The following is a 22681-nucleotide window of genomic DNA, read 5'->3' as shown; positions in this document are numbered from 1 at the left end:
TTTGTTTATAGGAGGGAGGTCATAATGTACCTGAAGAAGCTCAGGTAAAGCAGTTTTTGTAACTTTAGTATTGTTGCATTTTTCAAATGTAAATGTTTAAAGTTGATCTATAACTTCTCTTTCTTTCTATAATACACAGGTGGAAGCAACTGATACACGTTCGGTGATTATCATTCCCGAGTGCAACCGAAGTCATTCTGGACGATACAGTATTACGGCAAAGAACAAAGCAGGACAAAAAACTGTGCATATCAGAGTCAATGTGCTTGGTATGGCTTACACATATCGGAGTATTCAAATACTACATTTTAGTCTTATTTTTCTACACTTATGTAAAATTGTTTCTGTTGTGCTTCAACCTTAACAGATGTCCCAGGTCCACCAAAAGATCTAAAAGTAAGTGATATCACAAGAGGTAGTTGTAAACTTTCATGGAAGATGCCAGATGATGATGGTGGAGATAGAATCAGAGGCTATGTTATAGAGAAAAGAACTATTGATGGGAAGGCCTGGACTAAGGTCAATCCGAACTGTGGAAGTACTTCCTTTGTTGTACCTGATCTCATATCTGGCCAAGAATATTTCTTCCGGGTACGTGCAGAAAACCGTTTTGGTGTTGGCCCTCCTGCAGAAACCATCCAACGAACGACAGCCAGGGATCCAATTCGTAAGTAAAATCAAAGTCAAACAAATTCTTTAAAACCAGATAGTGCTGTACAGTGGATTTATTCACATTTCTTTTTTGTTTGTGAAGATCCTCCTGATCCACCTATTAAACTAAAGATTGGCCTTGTAACCAAGAACACAGTGAGCTTGACATGGAAACCACCAAAGAATGATGGTGGAGCTCCTGTTACACATTATAATGTTGAATGTCTCCGCTGGGATCGTACTGGAGAAGTGAAAGAGACTTGGAAACAATGCAACAGACGTGACGTGGAGGAAACAAAATTTACTGTTGAGGATCTTGTAGAAGGTGGAGAATATGAATTCAGAGTTAAAGCTGTAAATATAGCAGGTCCTAGTAGGCCTTCAGCCACTGTTGGCCCACTTGTTGTCAAAGACCAGACATGTAAGTACCAACTCATACCGGTAAACACAAATTCCATTTTTAAATTATGAAATATTTTTGCATGTTAATTTTTCAACATCTCATTGTAGGCCCACCATCTATTGAACTGAAAGAATTTATGGAGGTTGAAGAAGGAACAGATGTTAACATTGTGGCCAAGATAAAGGGTGTACCTTTCCCTACATTAACATGGCTAAGAGCTTCTCCAAAGAAACCAGATGACAAAACACCAGTGCTGTATGATCAACATGTCAACAAGATTGTTGGTGAAGATACCTGCACTTTATTGATTCAACAGTCTCGCAGAAGTGATACAGGCTTATATACTATAACAGCTGTAAACAGTCTGGGAACTGCATCAAAGGAGATGAGACTAAATGTTCTGGGTAGATATCAAGACCTCTTATGCATTGCATAAATTGATAGCATTCGTGTGATTCTTTATTTTAATTCTTCTTTATGAAAATATACCTTTTAGGTCGTCCTGGACCTCCGGTGGGACCTATTAAATTTGAATCTATTCTGGCTGATAAAATGACAATATCGTGGCTTCCTCCATTAGATGATGGTGGTTCTAAGATTACAAACTATGTTATAGAGAAAAAAGAAGCAAATAGGAGGACATGGGTACCCGTTACTAACGAGCCTAAGGAATGCTTATTCACTGTTCCCAAGTTGATGGAAGGCCATGAATATGTGTTCCGCATTATGGCACAAAACAAATATGGTATTGGAGAACCTTTGGATAGTGAACCAGAAACAGCTCGAAACCTTTTCAGTAAGTAGGAATATGCTTTCAAATCACATTGGTTGTTTTCATATGCTGCTATATGTACAGCATCTGTTAAATACCACTACTTTTCTCTCCTCACATAAGTAAATTTTCTAGAACAGCTTGAAGAGTTTTAGCATTAGTAGGTAGTTCTTAAAAGCATCTGTAGTACTTAAAAATACTGTTCTCCCTCCTTGTTATATATTAAAATACAATCTCAAGGTTTTTTAAGGTTTAAATATATGAATAAGTGTTTCTCTGATAAGATTCAGGTCATTCTGTTGTATTTGAGACATTATTGACCTCATGGATCAGAAAGAGTCAATTTCCCTCCTTCAGTTTTGAAAGACAAATTAGACACAGTAGCTCTGATGTAGAAGGAATGTTAGGCTGGCAAGAGAAAATCATTCTTAAAACTTTCAAGGTTAGGCTGGGCACCGAAATGAGGTACCAATCCAGGAAGGCAAGAAAAACTTTTTTGACACTTGTTATTTGAAGAAAAGATATTTTATGTTTCACAGAAGTATATGTACCTGAATAGGGATGGGAAGGTGAATGAGGAAAGGAGTATTGTGCAGATAGGTAACTACATAATGCAACTGTGACCGTGTGAGTACATCGCTCTGTTTTGCACGCTAGCTATCTCCATCTTCCTTTAGCATTTCTTTTTACAAGCTATGTGTGAATTTTTCCCCCCAGCTGTTCCTGGACCTTGTGACAAGCCAACAGTCAGCAGTATAACACGTGACTCAATGACTGTAAACTGGGAAGAACCAGAACATGACGGTGGCTCTCCTATTACTGGTTACTGGTTGGAGCGGAAAGAGACTACTGGAAAGAGATGGACTAGGGTTAACCGTGATCCTATCAAACCTATGACACTGGGGGTTTCATACAAAGTTACAGGTCTTATTGAAGGCTCTGAATATCAGTTCCGTGTTTCAGCTATCAATGCAGCTGGTGTTGGTCCACCAAGCATGCCATCTGATCCAGCAATTGCTAGAGATCCTATTGGTAAATATTTTAGATTCCTGTTTTTGGATTTGAAAATATTAATATAAAAACATATAATATATTGTTATTTTGTAATGGTATGATGATATTTTTCAGCCCCACCTGGCCCTCCTATTCCAAAAGTTACTGATTGGACAAAGTCTTCTGTAGACTTAGAGTGGACTCCACCACTAAAGGATGGTGGTTCTAGGGTCACTGGCTACATTGTTGAGTACAGAGAGGAAGGAAAGGAAGAATGGGAACGGGTAGGTGGAAAACTTTTACAGAATCTGCGTTTCTTCTCTCTGTGGTCTATCAAAAGAAATTGCTTCAGGAAGTAAATTTTTACAAATTTTCACTATGCAAGTTACTTTCTGAAAGTTCATATTTTTGCACCATAATTATCTTCGTATGTTTAAAATATAAGACCAATTGTAAAAGTCAGTAATTGTCCCTCCACAACATCAAGTTAATTTTGCAGTTTCCTAAACATAGAATTTTTGAATTTCTATTTAGAGATGTGAGAAAATATGTAGGTAATTTGGGATAAAAGAACAGAAGACAAGACCAAGTTAGAACTGGCACAGAAATAAGTCTCACCGGTATCAGACTATGCCAAATCATTTGCAAGTACTATATCCCTATGTTTTCCTACTTTTTTCAATAATGCACTACAGAAAATTTAATTGATTCATACCTTGTCTATTTTTTGTATCTCCATAAACTTTGGGTGCATTTTAAGTAATACCTAAATGCACTGCACTGTTTCCAGTTAAACGGGCTTAATATTAGAGTTTAAAAAGAAATATAATCCATTTTTTGCCTTTCTCACTTATACGAGTTTTTCGGTCCAATAATACATGTAACACTTTTGAGACCACAGACTGTTTGAACTGCTGTAAAATCTTTGTCTGTTAGAATTATCATAGAAGTGAATCTTTGGAATAGTTTGTATGTCTGTTTCCTGCATTTCTTTAGAGAGCTTCTGAAGAATTCTTTTTGAGCTAGACCCACGTATGCTTGAGACTGTCTCGTGTTTGTAAATCTGAAACAACATCTGATTTAAGATTTGTTTCAAACCACAAAAAAATTGATGATATGTTAGCTTATATTTTAATTTTTTTTTCCTCAGGTAAAAGATAAAGAAATTAGAGGAACCAAGTTTGTTGTGGCAGGATTAAAAGAAGGTTGTTTTTACAAATTTAGAGTTAGAGCTGTGAATGCTGCTGGCATTGGAGAGCCCGGAGAAGTTACAGACATTATTGAAATGAAGGACAGAATTGGTATTTATAATTTACATTTACTTTTTTGGTACCTCTAAGTCAAAGTGAGAAGAAAATTCACTGAATTTTTTTGGTTCACCTCCTACAGTGGCTCCTGATATTAATTTGGATGCAAGCGTCAGGGACAGAATTGTTGTTCATGCTGGAGGAGTAATTCGGATCATAGCATATGTCTCAGGAAAACCAGCTCCAACAGTGACTTGGAGCAGGGATGACCAAGCTTTACCAGAAGAAGCCAAAATTGAAGAAACAGCTATTAGTTCTTCTTTGGTCATCAAGAATTGCAAAAGGAGCCATCAGGGTATATACACTCTTCTTGCTAAAAATGCCGGTGGTGAGCGGAAGAAGAATATTATTGTTGATGTGCTAGGTAAATAACAACTTCCGTCCTTGTGAACATAACCTTCAGATTCATAACCTTCATAGATTCAGCATGTATACTTAAATACTCCAATTCTTCTTTGCTTTCAGATGTGCCAGGTCCAGTTGGAATGCCATTCCTTACTGAGAATCTAACCAGTGACTCTTGTAAATTGACATGGTTTACTCCAGAAGATGATGGTGGTTCTCCTATTACAAATTATATAATTGAGAAACGTGAATCTGACCATAGAGCTTGGACTCCAGTAAGCTGCACAGTTACAAGACAGAATGCTACTGTTCAGGGACTGACTGAAGGGAAAGCTTACTTTTTCCGAATTGCAGCTGAGAATATAATTGGCATGGGTCCATTCACAGAGACAACAAAAGAGATTGTCATTAGAGATCCAATAAGTAAGTATATTTTGGGGTTTGGATTACTGATATATAAGTTGAATATGCAGAAAAATGAGTTTACCATACTTTTTTGTTTATTCACAGCTGTTCCTGACCGTCCAGAAGACCTGGAAGTGAAAGCAGTTACCAAGAACTCTGTTACATTAACTTGGAACCCTCCAAAATATAATGGAGGCTCAGATATCACCATGTATGTCCTGGAAAGTCGTCTCATTGGAAAAGAGAAATTCCACAAAGTTACAAAGGAGAAAATGCTTGATAGGAAATACACTGTAGAAGGCTTGAAAGAGGGTGACACCTATGAATATCGTGTGAGTGCTTGCAATATTGTGGGGCAAGGCAAGCCATCGTTTTGCACAAAACCAATCACATGCAAGGATGAAATTGGTATGTAGCTTTTTCATATTTCTTTTGAAAACAGTAATTACATTTACTGATTCTTTACTTTTTCTTATTAATATTGCTGACATTTTTGTGGTTTTTAATATTGTGTTTCAGCTCCTCCATCACTTGACCTTGACTTTAGAGACAAGCTTATTGTTCGGGTTGGTGAAGCTTTCAGTCTGACTGGACGTTACTCAGGCAAGCCTGCACCAAAGGTTACTTGGCTAAAGGATGATATTGTTGTGAAAGAAAATGACCGTACAAAGATCAAGACAACTCCTACAACTCTTTGCTTGGGGATACTAAAATCTGTCCGTGAAGACTCAGGCAAATATTGCGTTACTGTAGAGAACAGCACAGGATCAAGAAAAGGATTTTGTCAAGTCAACGTTGTCGGTAGGTTTTTACTGAACAATAGCATTGTCTGTGATTTTTTAGTAGTGATTATAATTCACTGAATTATAAAAAAATGAAAATATTAAAATGTGTTCTTTTTTACAATATTTTGATCTACTGCATTTTAATTTATACTGAAATACTATTTTTTATTTTTGAGTACATATTTAACTATGGCTTAGTTTATTCAGCACAAATAATTCAATGTCTTTATATGCATTTGAGAATGTTAACACCAAATACCTTACAAGCATTAAGGAATTAAGTCCAGTGAGTCAAACACATATTAAAGAGGAATAGTCTTGAGGTCTTGATTTCTTATTAAAACTGTGATGGCAAGTTTCTAATTTAATAATAAGATTGCTGTATTGACACTCTTTAATTTATGTCATTATGTGAAGTTCATACAAAAGCATGGATATGCTTTCTTTTTTCTTAAACAGATCGCCCATCACCTCCAGTAGGCCCAGTTATATTTGATGAAGTTCATAAAGATCATATGATAGTTTCCTGGAAACCTCCATTAGATGATGGAGGCAGTGAAATTACAAATTACATTATTGAGAAGAGGGATGCGCACAGAGACGTGTGGATGCCAGTTACATCTGCTACAGTTAAGACAACATGCAAAATTCCTAAGCTGCTTGAAGGAAGAGAGTATCAAATTCGAATATATGCTGAAAATCTTTACGGCATAAGTGATCCTCTCATCTCTGATGAGATGAAAGCCAAGGACCGTTTCCGTATGTTATTAATTTGCAATCTTATTTTGATACTTTAATCTTTACTCTGTTTGTAGTCCTCATAAACTCCTTTGCCCCCTCTCCCTTCTCAGGTGTTCCTGATGCACCTGAGCAACCAATCATTAAGGATGTTACCAAAAACTCTGCAGTAGTCATTTGGAACAAACCATATGATGGAGGCAAGCCAATAACAAACTATATTGTAGAAAAGAAGGAAACAATGGCTACAAGATGGGTCAGAGCTACAAAAGACCCGATTTTCCCCAGTACTCAGTTCAAAGTACCTGACCTCCTTGAAGGCTGCCAATATGAATTCCGTGTTTCAGCAGAGAACGAAATAGGTGTTGGTGATCCTAGTCCACCTTCAAAGCCAATTTTTGCTAGAGATCCAATTGGTAAATACTACATTTCATTTCTCATTGAAATTTTAATGCACTCTTCATTTCAGTTAGAAAATAATTTAAATAGTTTTCTCTTTTTTTCACATTTCTTTCTTGGTTTTGTTTTTTTTTTTTTTTGCTTTTTTAACAGCAAAACCAAGTCCACCTGTTAATCCGGAAGCAGTAGATAAAACTAAAAATTCAGTGGATTTATCTTGGCAACCACCACGCCATGATGGTAATGGCAAAATAATCGGCTACCTTGTTGAGTATCAGAAAGTTGGAGACGAAGAATGGAAAAAGGCCAATCTTACAGCAGATTCTTGTCCTGAAACAAAATACAAAGTCACTGGCCTTACTGAGGGTTTGACCTATAAGTTCAGGGTGAAGGCAGTCAATGCAGCAGGTGAATCTGATCCAGCCTATGTTCCTGATCCAGTAGAAATTAAGGACAGACTTGGTGAGTTTAACAAAACCAGATAAGTTTACCAAAGAAGAGGGGGGTTTTCCTTCATTTTCTAAAAACATGTAATTTTGATTCCAGAACCTCCTGAGCTCATACTTGACGCTAATATGGCTCGAGAACAACATGTAAAAGCTGGAGATACCCTGAGACTTAGTGCTGTTATTAAAGGTGTTCCATTCCCAAAAGTTTCTTGGAAGAAAGAAGATCATGAGGTCTCACCCAAAGCTGATATTGAGGTTACAGGAGTTGGCAGTAAGCTTGAAATTCGTAACACTGTCCATGAAGATGGTGGAATTTACTCCCTGACAGTTGAAAATCCAGCTGGTTCAAAGACTGTTTCAGTAAAAGTTGTGGTCTTAGGTAATCTTTTCATGTTCCTTTTATACTGCATGTTTTTACTCTAAAATTAGAGTTTAAGAAATGAAGGAATGTCTGGAAAACACCAATAAACTGAGTTACAACAAATACACAGTGGAAAAAGGACTAAAAATTACACAAAATATATAATTTTCTCTTGAAATTTACTGTTTTGTAAAAAATGCTTTGCTTATCAAATAAATAACAGATTCAATTTTTGTCAATGTTAGATAAGCCTGGTCCACCCAGAAATCTGCAAATCAGTGAAGTTAGAAGTGATTCTTGCTATCTCACTTGGATGGAACCAGAAGATGATGGTGGATCTGTCATTACCAACTATGTGGTGGAAAGGAAAGATGTAGCTTCTGCACAGTGGGTAGCCATCTCATCAACCTCCAAGAAACGCAGTCACATGGCTAAGTATCTGATAGAAGGCACTCAGTATCTCTTTCGAGTTGCAGCTGAGAATCAGTTTGGGAGAGGCCCATATGTGGAGACACTCAAGCCTATTAAAGCTATAGATCCACTGCGTAAGTGTTTTTCAGTTACATGATTTGTTTTGTTCATATTGTTCCGTGTAATTTTTAAGAATATTTTGTTGGTACTAATGTGAACATGGTACACTGCTACCATAGATTGACCAACTTAGTAACCATTTTGATTTTGTATTTTGAAAGATCCTCCGGGGCCACCAAAGAATCTGCATCATGTAGATGTTGACAAGACTGAAGTTTCCCTTGTTTGGAATCGACCAGATCGTGATGGTGGTGCTGAGATAACAGGATATTTGGTGGAATATCAAGAAGACGGTGCAGATGAGTGGACAAAGTTCCAGACAGTCCCTATGCTGGACTGTGTTGTTACAGGCCTACAAAAAGGAAAAATATACAAATTCCGTGTGAAAGCCCAGAATATTGTTGGTCTTAGCCTTCCAGATACAACTATACCAATAGAGTGTCAAGAAAAACTAGGTAATTTTTGGTTTCTTGTGTTGTTTTATTGTTTCTTTCTCTCCTTCTTTAAGCATTTCCCCTGAAAATATGATTTCTGTTTTTCTCTAATTTCAGTACCTCCATCCGTGGAACTGGATGTGAAGTTAATTGAAGGTCTTGTTGTTAAAGCTGGCACCACAGTAAGACTTCCTGCGATCATGAGAGGTGTGCCAGTTCCCACTGCAAAATGGGTTACTGATGGCATTGAAATTAAAACAGATGGCAGACACAAGATTGAGACTGACAATTATTCAACTGTACTTACCATCAAAGACTGTGTAAGAAAAGATACAGGAGAATATCTACTCACAGTATCTAACGCAGCTGGCAGCAAAACTGTTGCTCTACATCTTACAGTTTTGGATGTTCCTGGCCCACCAACTGGTCCTATTAATATTCTTGAAGTAACACCAGAACATATGGTTATTTCTTGGCGTCCTCCTAAAGATGATGGTGGGAGTCCTATAATAAATTATATTGTTGAGAAACGTCAATCAAAGAAAGAAACTTGGGGAGTGGTTAGCTCTGGAACAAGTCACACAAAAATTAAGATTCCTCGACTGCAGAAAGGCTGTGAATATATTTTCCGTGTTCGGGCAGAAAATAAGATAGGCATTGGTGCACCACTTGATTCAGAACCAACAGTTGCTAAACATATGTTTGATCCACCATCCCCACCCGGTAAACCAACTGTTTATGATATTACAGAAAATGCTGCAACAGTATCTTGGACCCTACCAAAATCTGATGGTGGAACGCCAATAACTGGTTATATACTTGAACGTCGGGAAGCTTCTGGTAAATGGGTGCGTGTCAATAAGGCACCAATACTTGATATGAAATACAGAGTCACCGGTCTTTTTGAAGGCAACACATATGAATTCAGAGTTTATGCAGAAAACATGGTGGGCTTAAGCAAACCATCTCCAAGCTCTGATCCAATAAAAGCATCACGTCCTATCACTCCTCCTGGACCACCTATAAATCCAAAATTAAAAGACAAAACCAAAGAAACAGCTGATCTTGTGTGGACAAAGCCCCTCAAAGATGGTGGCAGCCCGATTCTGGGATACATTGTAGAATGTCAGAAAACTGGAACTACACAGTGGAATAGGATTAATAAGGATGAACTCATTAGACAGTGTGCTTTCAGAGTACCTGGGTTAATAGAAGGAAACGAATATAAATTCCGAATAAAAGCTGTCAACATTGTGGGAGAGGGAGAACCAAGAGAACTGGCAGAAACTGTACTTGCAAAAGATATTCTTTCTCCTCCAGAAATAAGCCTAGATGTGACCTGTCGAGACTTAATTACTGTCCGAGTAGGCCAAACAATCCATATTACTGGTAAAGTAAAAGGCAGACCAGATCCTGACATAACATGGTCTAAAGATGGCAAAGTACTAGTCCAAGAAAAGCGTGTTGAAATAATCCATGATCTCCCTAATGTTGAACTGCAAGTGAAAGAAGCCCAAAGATCTGATCATGGCAAATACATAATAGCAGCTAAGAACAGCTGTGGACATGCTCAAGCTTTTGCTGTTGTTAACGTACTTGACAGACCTGGACCATGTCAGAACCTGAAAATAAGCTATGTCACAAAAGATTCTTGTATGATCGCTTGGGAGAGTCCAGTGGATAATGGTGGCTCTGAAATTACAAATTACATAGTAGAGTATCGTCAACCAAACCAGAGAGGATGGTCAATTGTCTCCTCTGATATCACTAAACGTTTAGTAAAGGCAAATCTTATAGAGAACCGTGAATACTTCTTCAGAGTTTGTGCAGAAAACAAAATAGGTCCAGGTCCTTGCATTGAGACCAAGACTCCCATCCTTGCCATCAATCCTATTGATAAACCTGGTGAGCCAGAAAATCTTCACATTGTGGAGAAAGGAAAGACATTTGTATATTTGAAATGGAGAAGGCCAGATTATGATGGTGGAAGCCCTAATTTAAGTTATCATGTTGAGAGAAAACTGAAAGATTCAGATGAATGGGAAAGGGTTCATAAAGGTAGCATTAAGGAAACACACTACATGGTAGATAAATGTGTCGAAAATAAGATTTACCAATTCCGAGTTCAAACTAAGAATGAGGCAGGTGAAAGTGACTGGGTAAGAACAGAAGAAGTTGTTGTGAAGGAGGATCTGCAGAAACCAGTGCTAGACTTGAAGTTAAGTGGGGTGCTAACTGTGAAAGCAGGTGACACACTTAGAATTGAGGCTGGAGTCAGAGGAAAACCACAGCCTGAAGTTGTATGGACAAAAGACAAAGATGCCACAGATCTAACCAGATCTCCAAGAGTCAGTATTGAAACAACTTCTGACACATCTAAGTTTGTTCTTACAAAATCAAGGCGTAGTGATGGTGGGAAATACGTGATTACTGCAACTAATACAGCTGGTAGTTTTGTAGCATATGCTACTGTTATTGTCTTGGATAAACCAGGTCCTGTAAGAAACTTGAAAGTCACTGACATTTCAAGTGATAGATGTACTGTTACTTGGGACCCTCCAGAAGATGACGGCGGTTGTGAAATACAGAACTACATCTTGGAAAAATGTGAAAGCAAGCGTATGGTTTGGTCTACATACTCTTCCTCCGTCCTAACAAACTATGCGAATGTGACACGCCTCATTGAAGGTAATGAATATATATTCAGAGTTCGTGCAGAAAATAAAATGGGCACAGGTCCACCAACAGAAACACACCCAATTATTGCGAAAACAAAATATGATAGACCTGGACGCCCTGACCCTCCAGATGTCACAAGAGTTAGCAAAGAAGAAATGACTGTAGTTTGGAATCCACCAGAATATGATGGTGGCAAATCAATTACAGGATACATTTTAGAGAAAAAAGAGAAACGGTCATTAAGATGGGTTCCTGTTACTAAGACTGCAATCCCAGAGAGACGTAAGAAGGTTACTAATCTCATCCCTGGCCATGAATATCAGTTCCGCGTCAGTGCCGAAAATGAAGTTGGACTTGGAGAGCCAAGCTTGCCGTCAAGACCTGTAGTGGCGAAAGACCCAATAGGTATCATATCACTGTATTCTACTGTATTTTATTTTAATGTTCACATAACAGATTGCTAAATTGCACAACTATGGTTTAATCTGTAATTTTTATTGTCTTTCAGAACCACCTGGTCCTCCCACAAACTTGAGGGTGGTTGATAGCACAAGGAGTTCCATAACCCTTGGCTGGGGAAAACCAGTGTATGATGGTGGTGCTCCAGTTATTGGTTATGTTGTGGAAATTAGACCAAAAGTTGAGGGTGCTGATCCTGAAGCAGGATGGAAAAGATGCAATGTTGCTGCCCAAGTTATTCATACAGAATTTACAGCCACCAGCCTGGATGAGAACCAATTATATGAGTTCAGAGTTTCTGCCCAAAACCAGGTTGGCCTTGGCCGACCAGCTGAACTGAAAGAAGCTGTGTCTCCCAAAGAAATACTTGGTGAGTTTTCCCATCCTCTTTATGAGTATTTACATACAATCTTTATTTGCTCTGGTTTTATTTATTTCATGTGTTACACTTTGCATTTTATTTCTCTAATTTTGTCTTTCAGAACCTCCTGAGATTGAGTTGGATGCAAGCATGAGAAAGTTAGTTACAGTTAGAGCAGGATGCCCTATTAGGCTTTTTGCCATTGTTAGGGGTCGCCCAGCACCAAAAGTCACCTGGAGGAGAATGGGTGTTGATAACGTGATCAGAAAAGGACAAGTTGATCTGGTTGACACTATGGCCTTCTGTGTCATTCCCAATTCAACTCGTGATGACTCAGGCAAATATTCATTGACACTTGTTAATGCAGCTGGAGAAAAGGCTGTATTTGTAAACGTCAGAGTCCTGGGTAAGTAGTGAGAGAAATACCTCTAGACAATGTTTTAACTATACTGAATGTTCATTGCAGGAATTTTTATGACCCCTCGGTGCTACAGTTTTTGAGCAAAACTGTATCAGCTAACACTAACTCCCCTTCTATAGGAAGCCATTAGCCCCCTTTAATTTTAACTTATTGAAGAAGAAAAGACTAGCATAAATTGAAATTTCTTTATAGATACTCCTGGACCTGTGTCGGACTTCAAGGTTTCAGATGTAACCAAGATGTCATGCCATCTTTCATGGGCACCTCCAGAGAATGATGGTGGTAGTCCAGTGACTCATTACATCCTGCAGAAACGTGAGGCTGACAGGAAGACCTGGGGAACAGTCACTGCAGAACTAAAGAAAACTAGTTTCCAAATAGCTAACCTTGTACCTGGAAATGAATATTTCTTTAGAGTAACAGCAGTAAATGAATATGGATCAGGTGTTCCAAGTGACATACCAAAACCAGTTCTAGCAACAGATCCCCTAAGTGAGTATTCTTTTATGCATATTTTATGGGGGTTTTTTTCTCTAATTTCAGTAAGATTTTACATGTCCTGTAAGTCAGTGTTTCTAAATTGGATAATGATACTAACTACTCAATGACAAACATAAATATTTCTCTGTCACTTTCTTTCAAATACAATCTATGAATATAGTACCTTTTGCAATTATTAAGAATTTTGCTCTTTTCCATATTGTCCTTGTTGAGTTAGCATGGACAGCATCCAACAATTCAACAAGTAATCAATTTTCAGAAAATCTTGGAGATTCAATGTTTAATGTGTTTCTTTTTTTCCCCCTAAAAGGTGAACCTGATCCACCAAGAAAACTTGAAGTTACTGAAATTACAAAGAATAGTGCTACTTTAGGCTGGCTGCCACCACTGCGTGATGGAGGCTCTAAAGTTGATGGGTACATTGTTAGCTACAAAGAAGATGACCAACCAGCAGATCGCTGGACAGAATATTCAGTTGTTAAAGATCTCTCCATTGTTGTAGCTGGTCTGAAAGAGGGAAAGAAGTACAAGTTTAGAGTGGCAGCTAGAAATGCTGTAGGAGTAAGTTTGCCAAGAGAAACTGAAGGAGTATTTGAAATTAAAGAACAACTCAGTAAGTAACAATTTAAATATTACGTATGTTGCAATATTCTGCATTAATTATGAAATGAACAAAAATTATAGTTCTTTGAGTGAGTCCCAGAAAGGCAAATGCTTTATGAAGTCATCTGGAAGATTATTGTTAACTGTATTAAATATTTTGACAGGTCAGAAAGGATGAGAATTGACCATTAATTCAGAATTATTAAAGAATTTTGCAGACGTGTTTTCAGTTGGAACCAGAAAATAGGAACTAAGGAGAAATAATAAATGCCTTCTACGAACTTAAAATGAAAGAGAAAAAGAGCCAGAGTGGTAGTTTGAGAGACAAATGGGGCCAAAAGAGGGAGCTGTTTTAAGATGAGAGAAAACAAGATGTTTATATTGTAGAGTTGCAAAACAAGAAGTAGGAGATAAGGCTGTACTTGAAGAATAATTCGAAGGTGTAAAAAGATTAACTGTGGAAATGGGTTTGGTTCAGTGAGAACGTCAGTCTTTCTTTTCTCCTCCTTCACATTTGTCTTGTAGAAAGTCAGCAATAAGTGAGCTACAACGAGTTCCAGATATAAAGAGGAATTATTTGTCGTGCATTAATAGTGCACAAGCCTCTACCTAAACATGTGAGAAGGCAATCCAAACTCAAAACTATTCTCTTACAAACTATACAAAAATGTAAAACTAAGACTGGAATAGTTATTGCTTACTGCAGAATGTCTAGATAAGTGGAACCTAAACTAAAAATTATCAAGTCCTTCCTACTGGTGATACCACTTGAGAGAGAAATAGAGAACTTTCACCTGAAAACATAAGAAAAAGTAAATTAATATGTCATGGAAGTTGAACTTATATATATCTCTGTGATTTTTTTTTCAGTTCCACCTAAGATTCTGATGCCTGATCACGTTCACATTAAAGCTGGAAAGAAACTGAGAATTGAAGCTCATGTATATGGGAAGCCTCAACCAGTCTGTAAATGGTTGAAAGGAGATCAAGATGTACTTACATCCAGCCGCCTTGCTGTGCATAAAGCAGAAAAATCTTCTGTTCTTATTATTAAGGACGTGACCAGAAAAGATTCTGATTTTTACACTCTTACTGCAGAAAATAGCTCTGGTACTGATAGTCAGAAAATCAGAGTGATAGTCATGGGTATGTTCCATTTGATTATTTTTAAACACAGCTTTATACAAAACTAGTTTTAGTATATTCCAGGGTTTGCCATTTCCTTTCATCCCTTTTTTCTTCAAATACTTTTTTGTGCAGATAAACCAGGTCCACCACAGCCTCCATTTGATATTTCTGAAATAGATGCTGACGCTTGCACTCTTGCATGGCATATACCTCTCGAAGATGGTGGCAGTAACATTACAAACTATGTAGTTGAGAAATGTGATGTAAGCCGAGGAGATTGGGTAACAGCTTTAGCTTCTGTCACAAAAACAAGCTGCAGAATTGGAAAACTGATTCCTGGAGAAGAGTACATGTTTCGTGTTCGTGCTGAAAACCGTTTTGGGATTTCTGAGCCGCTGAATTCTGGCAAGATGATTGCAAGGTTCCCATTTGGTATGTTGGTTTTTGATAGCAGTCTTTATCTTTTCAGTCCTCCTAGTAAGAAAACATGTGATTAATATCCATCTTTGTATTTCTTTCTAGATGTTCCTAGTGAACCAAAGAATGCACGTATTACCAAGGTCAATAAGGACTGCATTTTTGTTGCGTGGGATAAACCTGATAGTGATGGAGGCAGCCCAATCACTGGTTATCTCATTGAGCGTAAAGAAAGGAACAGTTTACTGTGGGTGAAAGCTAATGACACAGCTGTGCGCTCCACAGAATACCCTTGTGTGGGGCTCATTGAAGGTCTTGAGTATACTTTCAGAATTTATGCATTGAACAGAGCTGGAGCAAGTAAACCTAGTAAACCAACTGAGTTTGTCACAGCAAGAGCACCAGTTGGTAAGCCAAACACACCAATAATTTGCAGACTACAGTTTTTGTGGTCTTTTTCAATATATCTGCAACTCTTTATGATCTTCAGTTTGCCTTTATGTTTGTATTTTCATGTTTACCATGACCGCACTCTGTGGATATGCTGTGAATAGAGTCCACCATTATTAAAGCCAGTTTTTAATAAGTTATCTTTTTTTGGCAAAACGGACTATAACATGACCTTATTTGCCCTAGATCCCCCTGGAAAACCTGAAGTTATTGATGTCACAAAGAGTACTGTATCACTGATATGGACAAGACCAAAGCATGACGGTGGTAGCAAACTTATTGGCTACTTTGTTGAAGCTTGCAAACTACCTGGTGATAAATGGGTTCGGTGCAATGCAACTCCACATCAAATACCCCTAGAAGAGTACACTGCTACTGATTTGGAAGAAAATGCTCAATATCAATTCAGAGCAATTGCCAAGACAGCAGTTAACATTAGCCGACCTTCAGAACCTTCTGATCCAGTGACCATTCATCCAGAAAATGGTAAGAAATGTGAAAGTATTTGAGAACTCTGATAAGAGCCTGTGCATATTGACCTAACACTCATGTGAAGAATGAGATGTTTATCTCAGACTGATCAGCTCTTGGGCTCTTTCCTTTCAGTTCCCCCCAGAATAGAGTTGGATCTGTCTATGCAATCACAGCTTACAGTAAAAGCAGGAACTAATGTGTGCCTGGAGGCAAAAGTATATGGCAAGCCAATGCCAACAATCAGCTGGAAGAAAGAAGGAGAAGTCTTAAAGCCATCTGAAGGTGTTAAGATCACCACTAAGAGAAATCTTGCCACAGTTGAGTTGTTCAGTGTTAACAGGAAGCAAACGGGAGACTATACCATTACTGCTGAAAATGCAAGTGGATCAAAGACAGCAACCATTAAGCTTAAAGTACTTGGTAAGCTAAAGACTGTTAATAAATACATTTATAGTTAAATGATATAACAGAGATGGAGCTACAACAATGTCATGTTAATTTTTCTAGATAAGCCCGGTCCACCGGCCTCCATTAAAATCAAACATATGTATGCAGATCGTGCAATGCTTTCTTGGGAGCCTCCTTTGGAAGATGGAGGTTCAGAAATTACCAACTACATTGTAGACAAGCGTGAAACAAGTAGACCAAACTGGGCCCAAGTCAGTGCCACTGTACCCATTACAAGTTGCACAGTGGAGAAACTAATAGAAGGACATGAGTATCAGTTCCGCATATGTGCTGAAAACAAATATGGTGTTGGAGACCCTATCTTGACTGAACCAGCAGTTGCTAAGAATCCCTACGGTAAGTGCTTTGTGGGATAGCTTCATTAGTCACTTTTTTTGTGTACACTCATGAACGTGAACATAACTTTCAAATTAATCTTCACAGATGTACCTGGACCTTGTGATCCACCAATAATTAGCAATGTAACAAAAGACTTTATGACGGTTAGCTGGAAGCCACCAGCTAGTGATGGTGGATCCCCAATAACTGGTTACATGCTTGAGAAGCGTGAAACTAAGGCTCTTAACTGGGCAAAAGTAAACAGAAAGCCTGTCATTGAAAGAACTGTTAAGGCTACTGGACTCCAAGAAGGAACAGAATATGAGTTCCGGGTGATAGCATTGAATAAGGCCGGACCTGGCAAGCCTAGCGCACCATCTAAAGCAGTGTATGCTCGTGATCCTCAATGTAAGCTGAAAGTCTTAGATACTTTCTATGGTTATTTCCAAATACTTTTGTACAATATTTGGTATGATAACTTTATGTTATTTTAATTCTCAGATCCTCCTGGCCCACCTGCCTTCCCAAAAGTGGTTGATACTACTCGTAATTCGATAAGCCTGTCATGGAGCAAACCAGCATATGATGGAGGAAGCCCTATTATTGGTTATCTAGTGGAAGCAAAAAGAGCCGACACAGACAACTGGGTCAGATGCAATCTACCCAAGAACTTACAGGCTACACAATTTGTGGTAACAGGGCTGATAGAAGATACAGAGTATCAGTTCCGCGTGTATGCTGTCAATAAGATTGGATATAGTGATCCAAGTGATGTTCCTGATACACACACTGCCAAAGACATTTTAAGTATGTTCCCTGAAAAAAACTTACCTTGTTGGCTTAATTATTAAGTTACTAAACTACTTACTAAATTAAGTAAGATTAATTTAGAATGTGTCATTTCTCAAAAAATGTAGGCTAAAAGAGGTTAGTTTGGAAGAGAATAGGGCCGTTAGAAACTGAGTAAAATCTGACTGGTGTTTGTTTTTTTCATTTGTATGCTAGATACTCTTCTGCCTCCTGTTTTGGGTCTTCAAGATTTTTTTCTTTCTTTAATCCTAAAATTAGACTTTTCAGATCTCTCTTCTGTTCTTAAAACATCCAGCCCTCTTCATGTCTTCTAAATAATTTGAAGCCAAGATTACTATTCTAAGCATCTGTGTGGCACACTATTTAATTGTATGACACTTATTCCTTATATGCTGTGCTGGCTTCTGTATGCATTTTGCTGTATGTTCAAAAGCATTGCTTCACAGAATTGTCTTGGTTCAAGATAAGCAATACAGTCCAGGAGGATTTGAAAGACCTTTGAATTCTAGAGGAACTAGGAGACTTCTTCATATGATAAGTAATGTAAATGGTGGAAAAGGCAGAATAAAAGGAAGTGAAATCAGTGCAAAAAATGTCAAGTTTGCAAATGATTTTGAAACGAGAGACAGGACATTGGCTGCTTAACATCATCACAGGCATGAGAACAAGTTGGTTAATCTAGTGAAATGCCAGTAAAGGACTTTTTGTCACAGTAACTTTAGTGATGGTCTTAAAGATGATGTATTAATTGTATGGTTTTTGTTAAACACACAGTTCCTCCTGAAGGAGAACTTGATGCAGAACTAAGAAAAGTCCTTGTGTTGCGTGCTGGAGTCACAATGAGACTTTATGTGCCAGTAAGAGGACGTCCACCTCCAAAGATTACATGGTCTAAAGTGGGTGCCAATCTGAGAGATAGACAAGGATTAGACATCAAGTCAACTGACTTTGATACTTTCCTGCGTTGTGAAAATGTAAATAAATATGATGCTGGAAAATATGTTCTCAGTCTGGAGAACAGCTGTGGCAAAAAGGCATACACCATTGTTGTAAAAGTACTTGGTAAGAGTCAGGATTTTCCCCATTGTATTTGTTAACTTTTTAACTGATAATTTTTATATTTTGTTTACTAAATCAAATGTGGCATTGTTGTGTTTATCTAGATACTCCAGGCCCTCCAATTAACCTGATTGTAAAGGAAGCATCTAAGGATTCTGCCTTCATTACATGGGAGCCTCCGCTAATAGATGGTGGCAGTCCAATCACAAATTATGTCATTGAAAAACGTGATGCAGAAAGAAAGTCATGGTCCACAGTAACGACAGAATGTCCAAAGACAAGCTGCAGGATAACTAACTTAGAAGAAGGCAAATCTTATTTCTTCAGGGTTTTTGCTGAAAATGAATATGGTATTGGTGACCCCTGTGAAACTCGTGATGCTGTTAAAGCTTCTGGTAAGAAAAATTAAACCATTTTGCCTATTTTGGTTGGTATTCAAATAATTTTTGGTTTTAGCTTGAATGGATATCTACTATGCTTTTCTTCCTTCTAGAAACGCCTGGGCCAGTTGTGGATCTAAAAGCTTCAGCTGTAACAAAGGCATCATGCAATTTAGTATGGAAAAAACCTATCAGTGATGGTGGGAGCCGTATTTTTGCATATGTTGTTGAGGTCCTGATTGGTGAAGATAAATGGCAAGAAGTCATGCGGGCAAAGAACCTCCATTTTTCAATGAGAGACCTAAAAGAAGGACAAGAATACACTTTCAGAGTAAGAGCCCAAAATGATGCTGGATATGGAACTCCAACAGAGCTCACAATTGTGGCAAGAGATGATGTTGGTAAGAAGCAATTTAAGTTCATTAATTCAATGCTTCACTTACTCAAATTGCATTTTTTTAATGCTTACTATCATTACTATGCACACATGCAAATCAGATGCCTTTAAAACAGTATCTTAATTTTATCAGAGTTTATGCATAGTTGAATAATCCGTTCCTTTTATTTTCAGTGGCACCTGATCTTGATTTAAGAGATCTACCTGATTTGTGCTATATAGCTAAAGAAGGCAGTAATTTCCGTCTTAAAATCCCAATTAAAGGGAAGCCTGTCCCAGCTGTAACATGGAAGAAAGATGAAGACCAGGCACTTACTGAGAGTGGAAGAGTTGCATTTGACTCCACAGCAGTTAACACGACACTTGTAGTACATGACTGCCAGAAAACTGATGCTGGAAAATACACAATAACTCTGAAGAATGTTGTTGGTAGCAAGGAAGGCACTATTTCTGTGAAAGTTGTTGGAAAACCTGGCATACCAACAGGGCCAGTGAAATTTGAAGAAGTCACAGCCGATGCCATAACCTTAAAGTGGGGCCCTCCAAAAGATGATGGTGGTTCAGAAATCACTAACTACGTCCTAGAGAAGAGAGATAATGTACACAATAAGTGGGTGACTTGTGCCTCTGCAGTCCAGAAAACCACATTTAGAGTTACAAGACTTCATGAAGGAAATGAATATACATTCAGGATCAGGGCTGAAAATAAATACGGAGTGGGTGAAGGTCTTAAATCTGACCCTGTCATTGCGAAACATCCATTTGGTAAGCATCCATTGTAATTTTCAAAACTGGAAAAAATGTTTTAGGAGTGATATTTATTTTTAGTGTTACTATATTGTTTAATATTGTTTAGATGTGCCAGATGCTCCTCCACCTCCCAACATTGTTGATGTTCGGCATGAATCTGTAGCTTTAACTTGGACTGATCCCAGAAGAACTGGAGGCTCACCAATCACAGGTATATCCCCAAAAGCCTCCCTAGTATTTCAGTTCTTAATAGTTCTTTCTCTCTGTCAAAGGTTAAGATAAAACTATCAGGTGTTTATGTTTTAAACTGAGTGATTGTTTTCACTGTTTTACTTCCTACTCTTTCTCTATGATGAATTTTTTTAAGCATTTAACTTAAAAGTTGGAGAAAGACTAACTGAAAAACAGTATTTTTGCACAGAGCCAAAACTTCTAAAGAAAGAAAACCAACCTCACCTATATGTTACATTACCTGGGTCTATAAAATTGCTAACTTGCATTTACAAACAGCTCATCATTGCAATCACATACATTTATAATGTATGTATCGCACAATGCCTATGTGACATGCCATACAGGCAGTATGATGTTTCATAATGCTACGAGAAATTAAGATTTCTAGAAAACCCTTCATATTTTGATCTCACCATTTATCTTCTAGGTTATCACATTGAAGTCAAAGAAAGAAATAGTCTTCTGTGGAAGAGAGCAAATAAAACACCAATAAGAATGAAAGATTTCAGAGTGACAGGGTTAACTGAAGGTCTGGAATATGAATTCAGAGTAATGGCAATCAATATGGCTGGAGTAGGTAAACCAAGTCTACCATCTGAACCAGTTGTGGCACTTGATCCTATTGGTAAGTAACCAGGAGAAGAAAAAGGAAAATTCAGAAATTTGAAATAACTTTTGTTTGACTACTATTTATTATTTTTTCTTCTAGATCCCCCTGGGAAACCTGAAGTTATCAATGTAACTAGAAACTCAGTAACACTCATTTGGACAGAACCAAAATATGATGGTGGACATAAGTTAACTGGTTATATTGTTGAAAAGCGTGATTTGCCCTCAAAGACTTGGACAAAAGCTAATCATGTGAATGTTCCAGACTGTGCATTTACTGTAACTGACCTCACTGAAGGCTCCAAATATGAATTCAGAATTAGAGCAAAGAACACTGCTGGAGCTATCAGTCCTCCATCTGAATCCACAGAAACCATAATATGCAAGGATGAGTATGGTATGTAGATGGCATTAAAAAGGTAGAATTTTATTTGAATTGTTAATACCAAATCCTTTTTTTCCCCTCCTATGTTCTTATTATAACAATTGGGTTTGTTTGTTTGTTTGTTTTGACAGAGGCACCAAGCATTGTTATCGATCCTACTTTGAAGGAAGGTTTAACAGTCAAAGCAGGAGACACCATTACAGTGTCTGCTATTAGTATCCGTGGCAAACCACCTCCAACTTCTGCATGGTCAAAAACTGGAAAAGACTTTAGACCTTCAGAGCTTGTGCACATTGAAACCACACCAACTTCTTCTACTCTAACTGTCAAATATGCAGCCAGAAAAGATTCTGGAGAATACACAATCACTGCAACCAATCCTTTTGGCACTAAGCAGGAAAGCGTACATGTGAAAGTTTTAGATGTTCCAGGACCTCCAGGGCCTATTGAGATCAGCAATGTTTCAGCAGAAAAAGCGACTCTTACATGGTCACCTCCTGCAGAAGATGGTGGATCACCAGTCAAATCATATGTTCTTGAAAAGAGAGAAACTAGCCGACTGCTCTGGACATTGGTTGCTGAAAATATTGAAAGCTGTAGGCATGTTGTCAGCAAGCTCATTCAAGGAAATGAGTATGTTTTCCGTGTCTCAGCAGTAAATCAATATGGCAAGGGTGAACCAGTCCAATCAGAACCAGTCAAAATGGTAGATAGATTTGGTACGTAGGACAAGATAAGAGGTGCCAGTGTGTTTTTATTAATCTCTGAAGACTTGATTTTTGGTTTAACTGTACCTTTTTCTTTCCTTAACAGGTCCCCCAGGCCCTCCTGGAAAACCAGAAGTAACAAATGTGACTAAAAATACTGTCACAGTTACGTGGAAAAGGCCAGTAGACGATGGCGGCAGTGAAATCACAGGTTACTATGTGGAGCGAAGAGAAAAGAAAGGTTTAAGATGGGTCAGAGCAACAAAGAAACCAGTTTCAGATCTCAGATGCAAAGTAACTGGTCTCCTGGAAGGAAATGAATACGAATTCCGTGTCAGTGCAGAAAATAGAGCAGGAGTTGGACCACCAAGTGATGCTTCAAACTCAGTCATGTGCAAGGATGTCGCATGTTAGTATCACGACTTTTCTTTTTTGGGGGTGGGTGGGATGGCCGGGGACCACTTTCAGACAGTGTAAGAGAAACTTCCTCTGTAATGT

General features: G+C 38.1%; 1 protein-coding gene across 1 annotated transcript in view; it reads left to right on the top strand.

Annotated features, from left to right (window-relative positions):
• Positions 1–22681, top strand: part of TTN (titin) — a 236887-nt gene that overhangs the window by 169890 nt on the left and 44316 nt on the right. Inside the window, exons 239-279 of the mRNA XM_086465971.1 lie at positions 12–44; positions 140–269; positions 368–667; positions 755–1072; positions 1162–1458; positions 1551–1850; positions 2544–2858; positions 2955–3103; positions 3970–4120; positions 4209–4490; positions 4592–4894; positions 4982–5284; positions 5396–5677; positions 6121–6420; positions 6513–6815; positions 6952–7260; positions 7345–7626; positions 7854–8153; positions 8301–8594; positions 8691–11657; positions 11761–12081; positions 12194–12478; positions 12686–12985; positions 13305–13607; positions 14468–14743; positions 14858–15157; positions 15248–15550; positions 15779–16078; positions 16199–16486; positions 16574–16870; positions 16958–17260; positions 17354–17659; positions 18437–18724; positions 18826–19116; positions 19215–19502; positions 19673–20263; positions 20355–20459; positions 20910–21107; positions 21192–21488; positions 21608–22195; positions 22290–22592. Coding sequence (XP_086322097.1) covers positions 12–44; positions 140–269; positions 368–667; positions 755–1072; positions 1162–1458; positions 1551–1850; positions 2544–2858; positions 2955–3103; positions 3970–4120; positions 4209–4490; positions 4592–4894; positions 4982–5284; positions 5396–5677; positions 6121–6420; positions 6513–6815; positions 6952–7260; positions 7345–7626; positions 7854–8153; positions 8301–8594; positions 8691–11657; positions 11761–12081; positions 12194–12478; positions 12686–12985; positions 13305–13607; positions 14468–14743; positions 14858–15157; positions 15248–15550; positions 15779–16078; positions 16199–16486; positions 16574–16870; positions 16958–17260; positions 17354–17659; positions 18437–18724; positions 18826–19116; positions 19215–19502; positions 19673–20263; positions 20355–20459; positions 20910–21107; positions 21192–21488; positions 21608–22195; positions 22290–22592 — 14449 coding nt within the window. The remainder of the gene's footprint in view (positions 1–11; positions 45–139; positions 270–367; positions 668–754; positions 1073–1161; positions 1459–1550; positions 1851–2543; positions 2859–2954; positions 3104–3969; positions 4121–4208; positions 4491–4591; positions 4895–4981; positions 5285–5395; positions 5678–6120; positions 6421–6512; positions 6816–6951; positions 7261–7344; positions 7627–7853; positions 8154–8300; positions 8595–8690; positions 11658–11760; positions 12082–12193; positions 12479–12685; positions 12986–13304; positions 13608–14467; positions 14744–14857; positions 15158–15247; positions 15551–15778; positions 16079–16198; positions 16487–16573; positions 16871–16957; positions 17261–17353; positions 17660–18436; positions 18725–18825; positions 19117–19214; positions 19503–19672; positions 20264–20354; positions 20460–20909; positions 21108–21191; positions 21489–21607; positions 22196–22289; positions 22593–22681) is intronic.

The sequence above is a fragment of the Leptosomus discolor genome, chromosome 5, assembly GCF_034619465.1.
Source record: "Leptosomus discolor isolate bLepDis1 chromosome 5, bLepDis1.hap2, whole genome shotgun sequence".
NCBI classification, from domain to species: Eukaryota; Metazoa; Chordata; class Aves; order Leptosomiformes; family Leptosomidae; genus Leptosomus; species Leptosomus discolor.
This window is presented reverse-complemented; position numbering and strand designations above follow the sequence as displayed.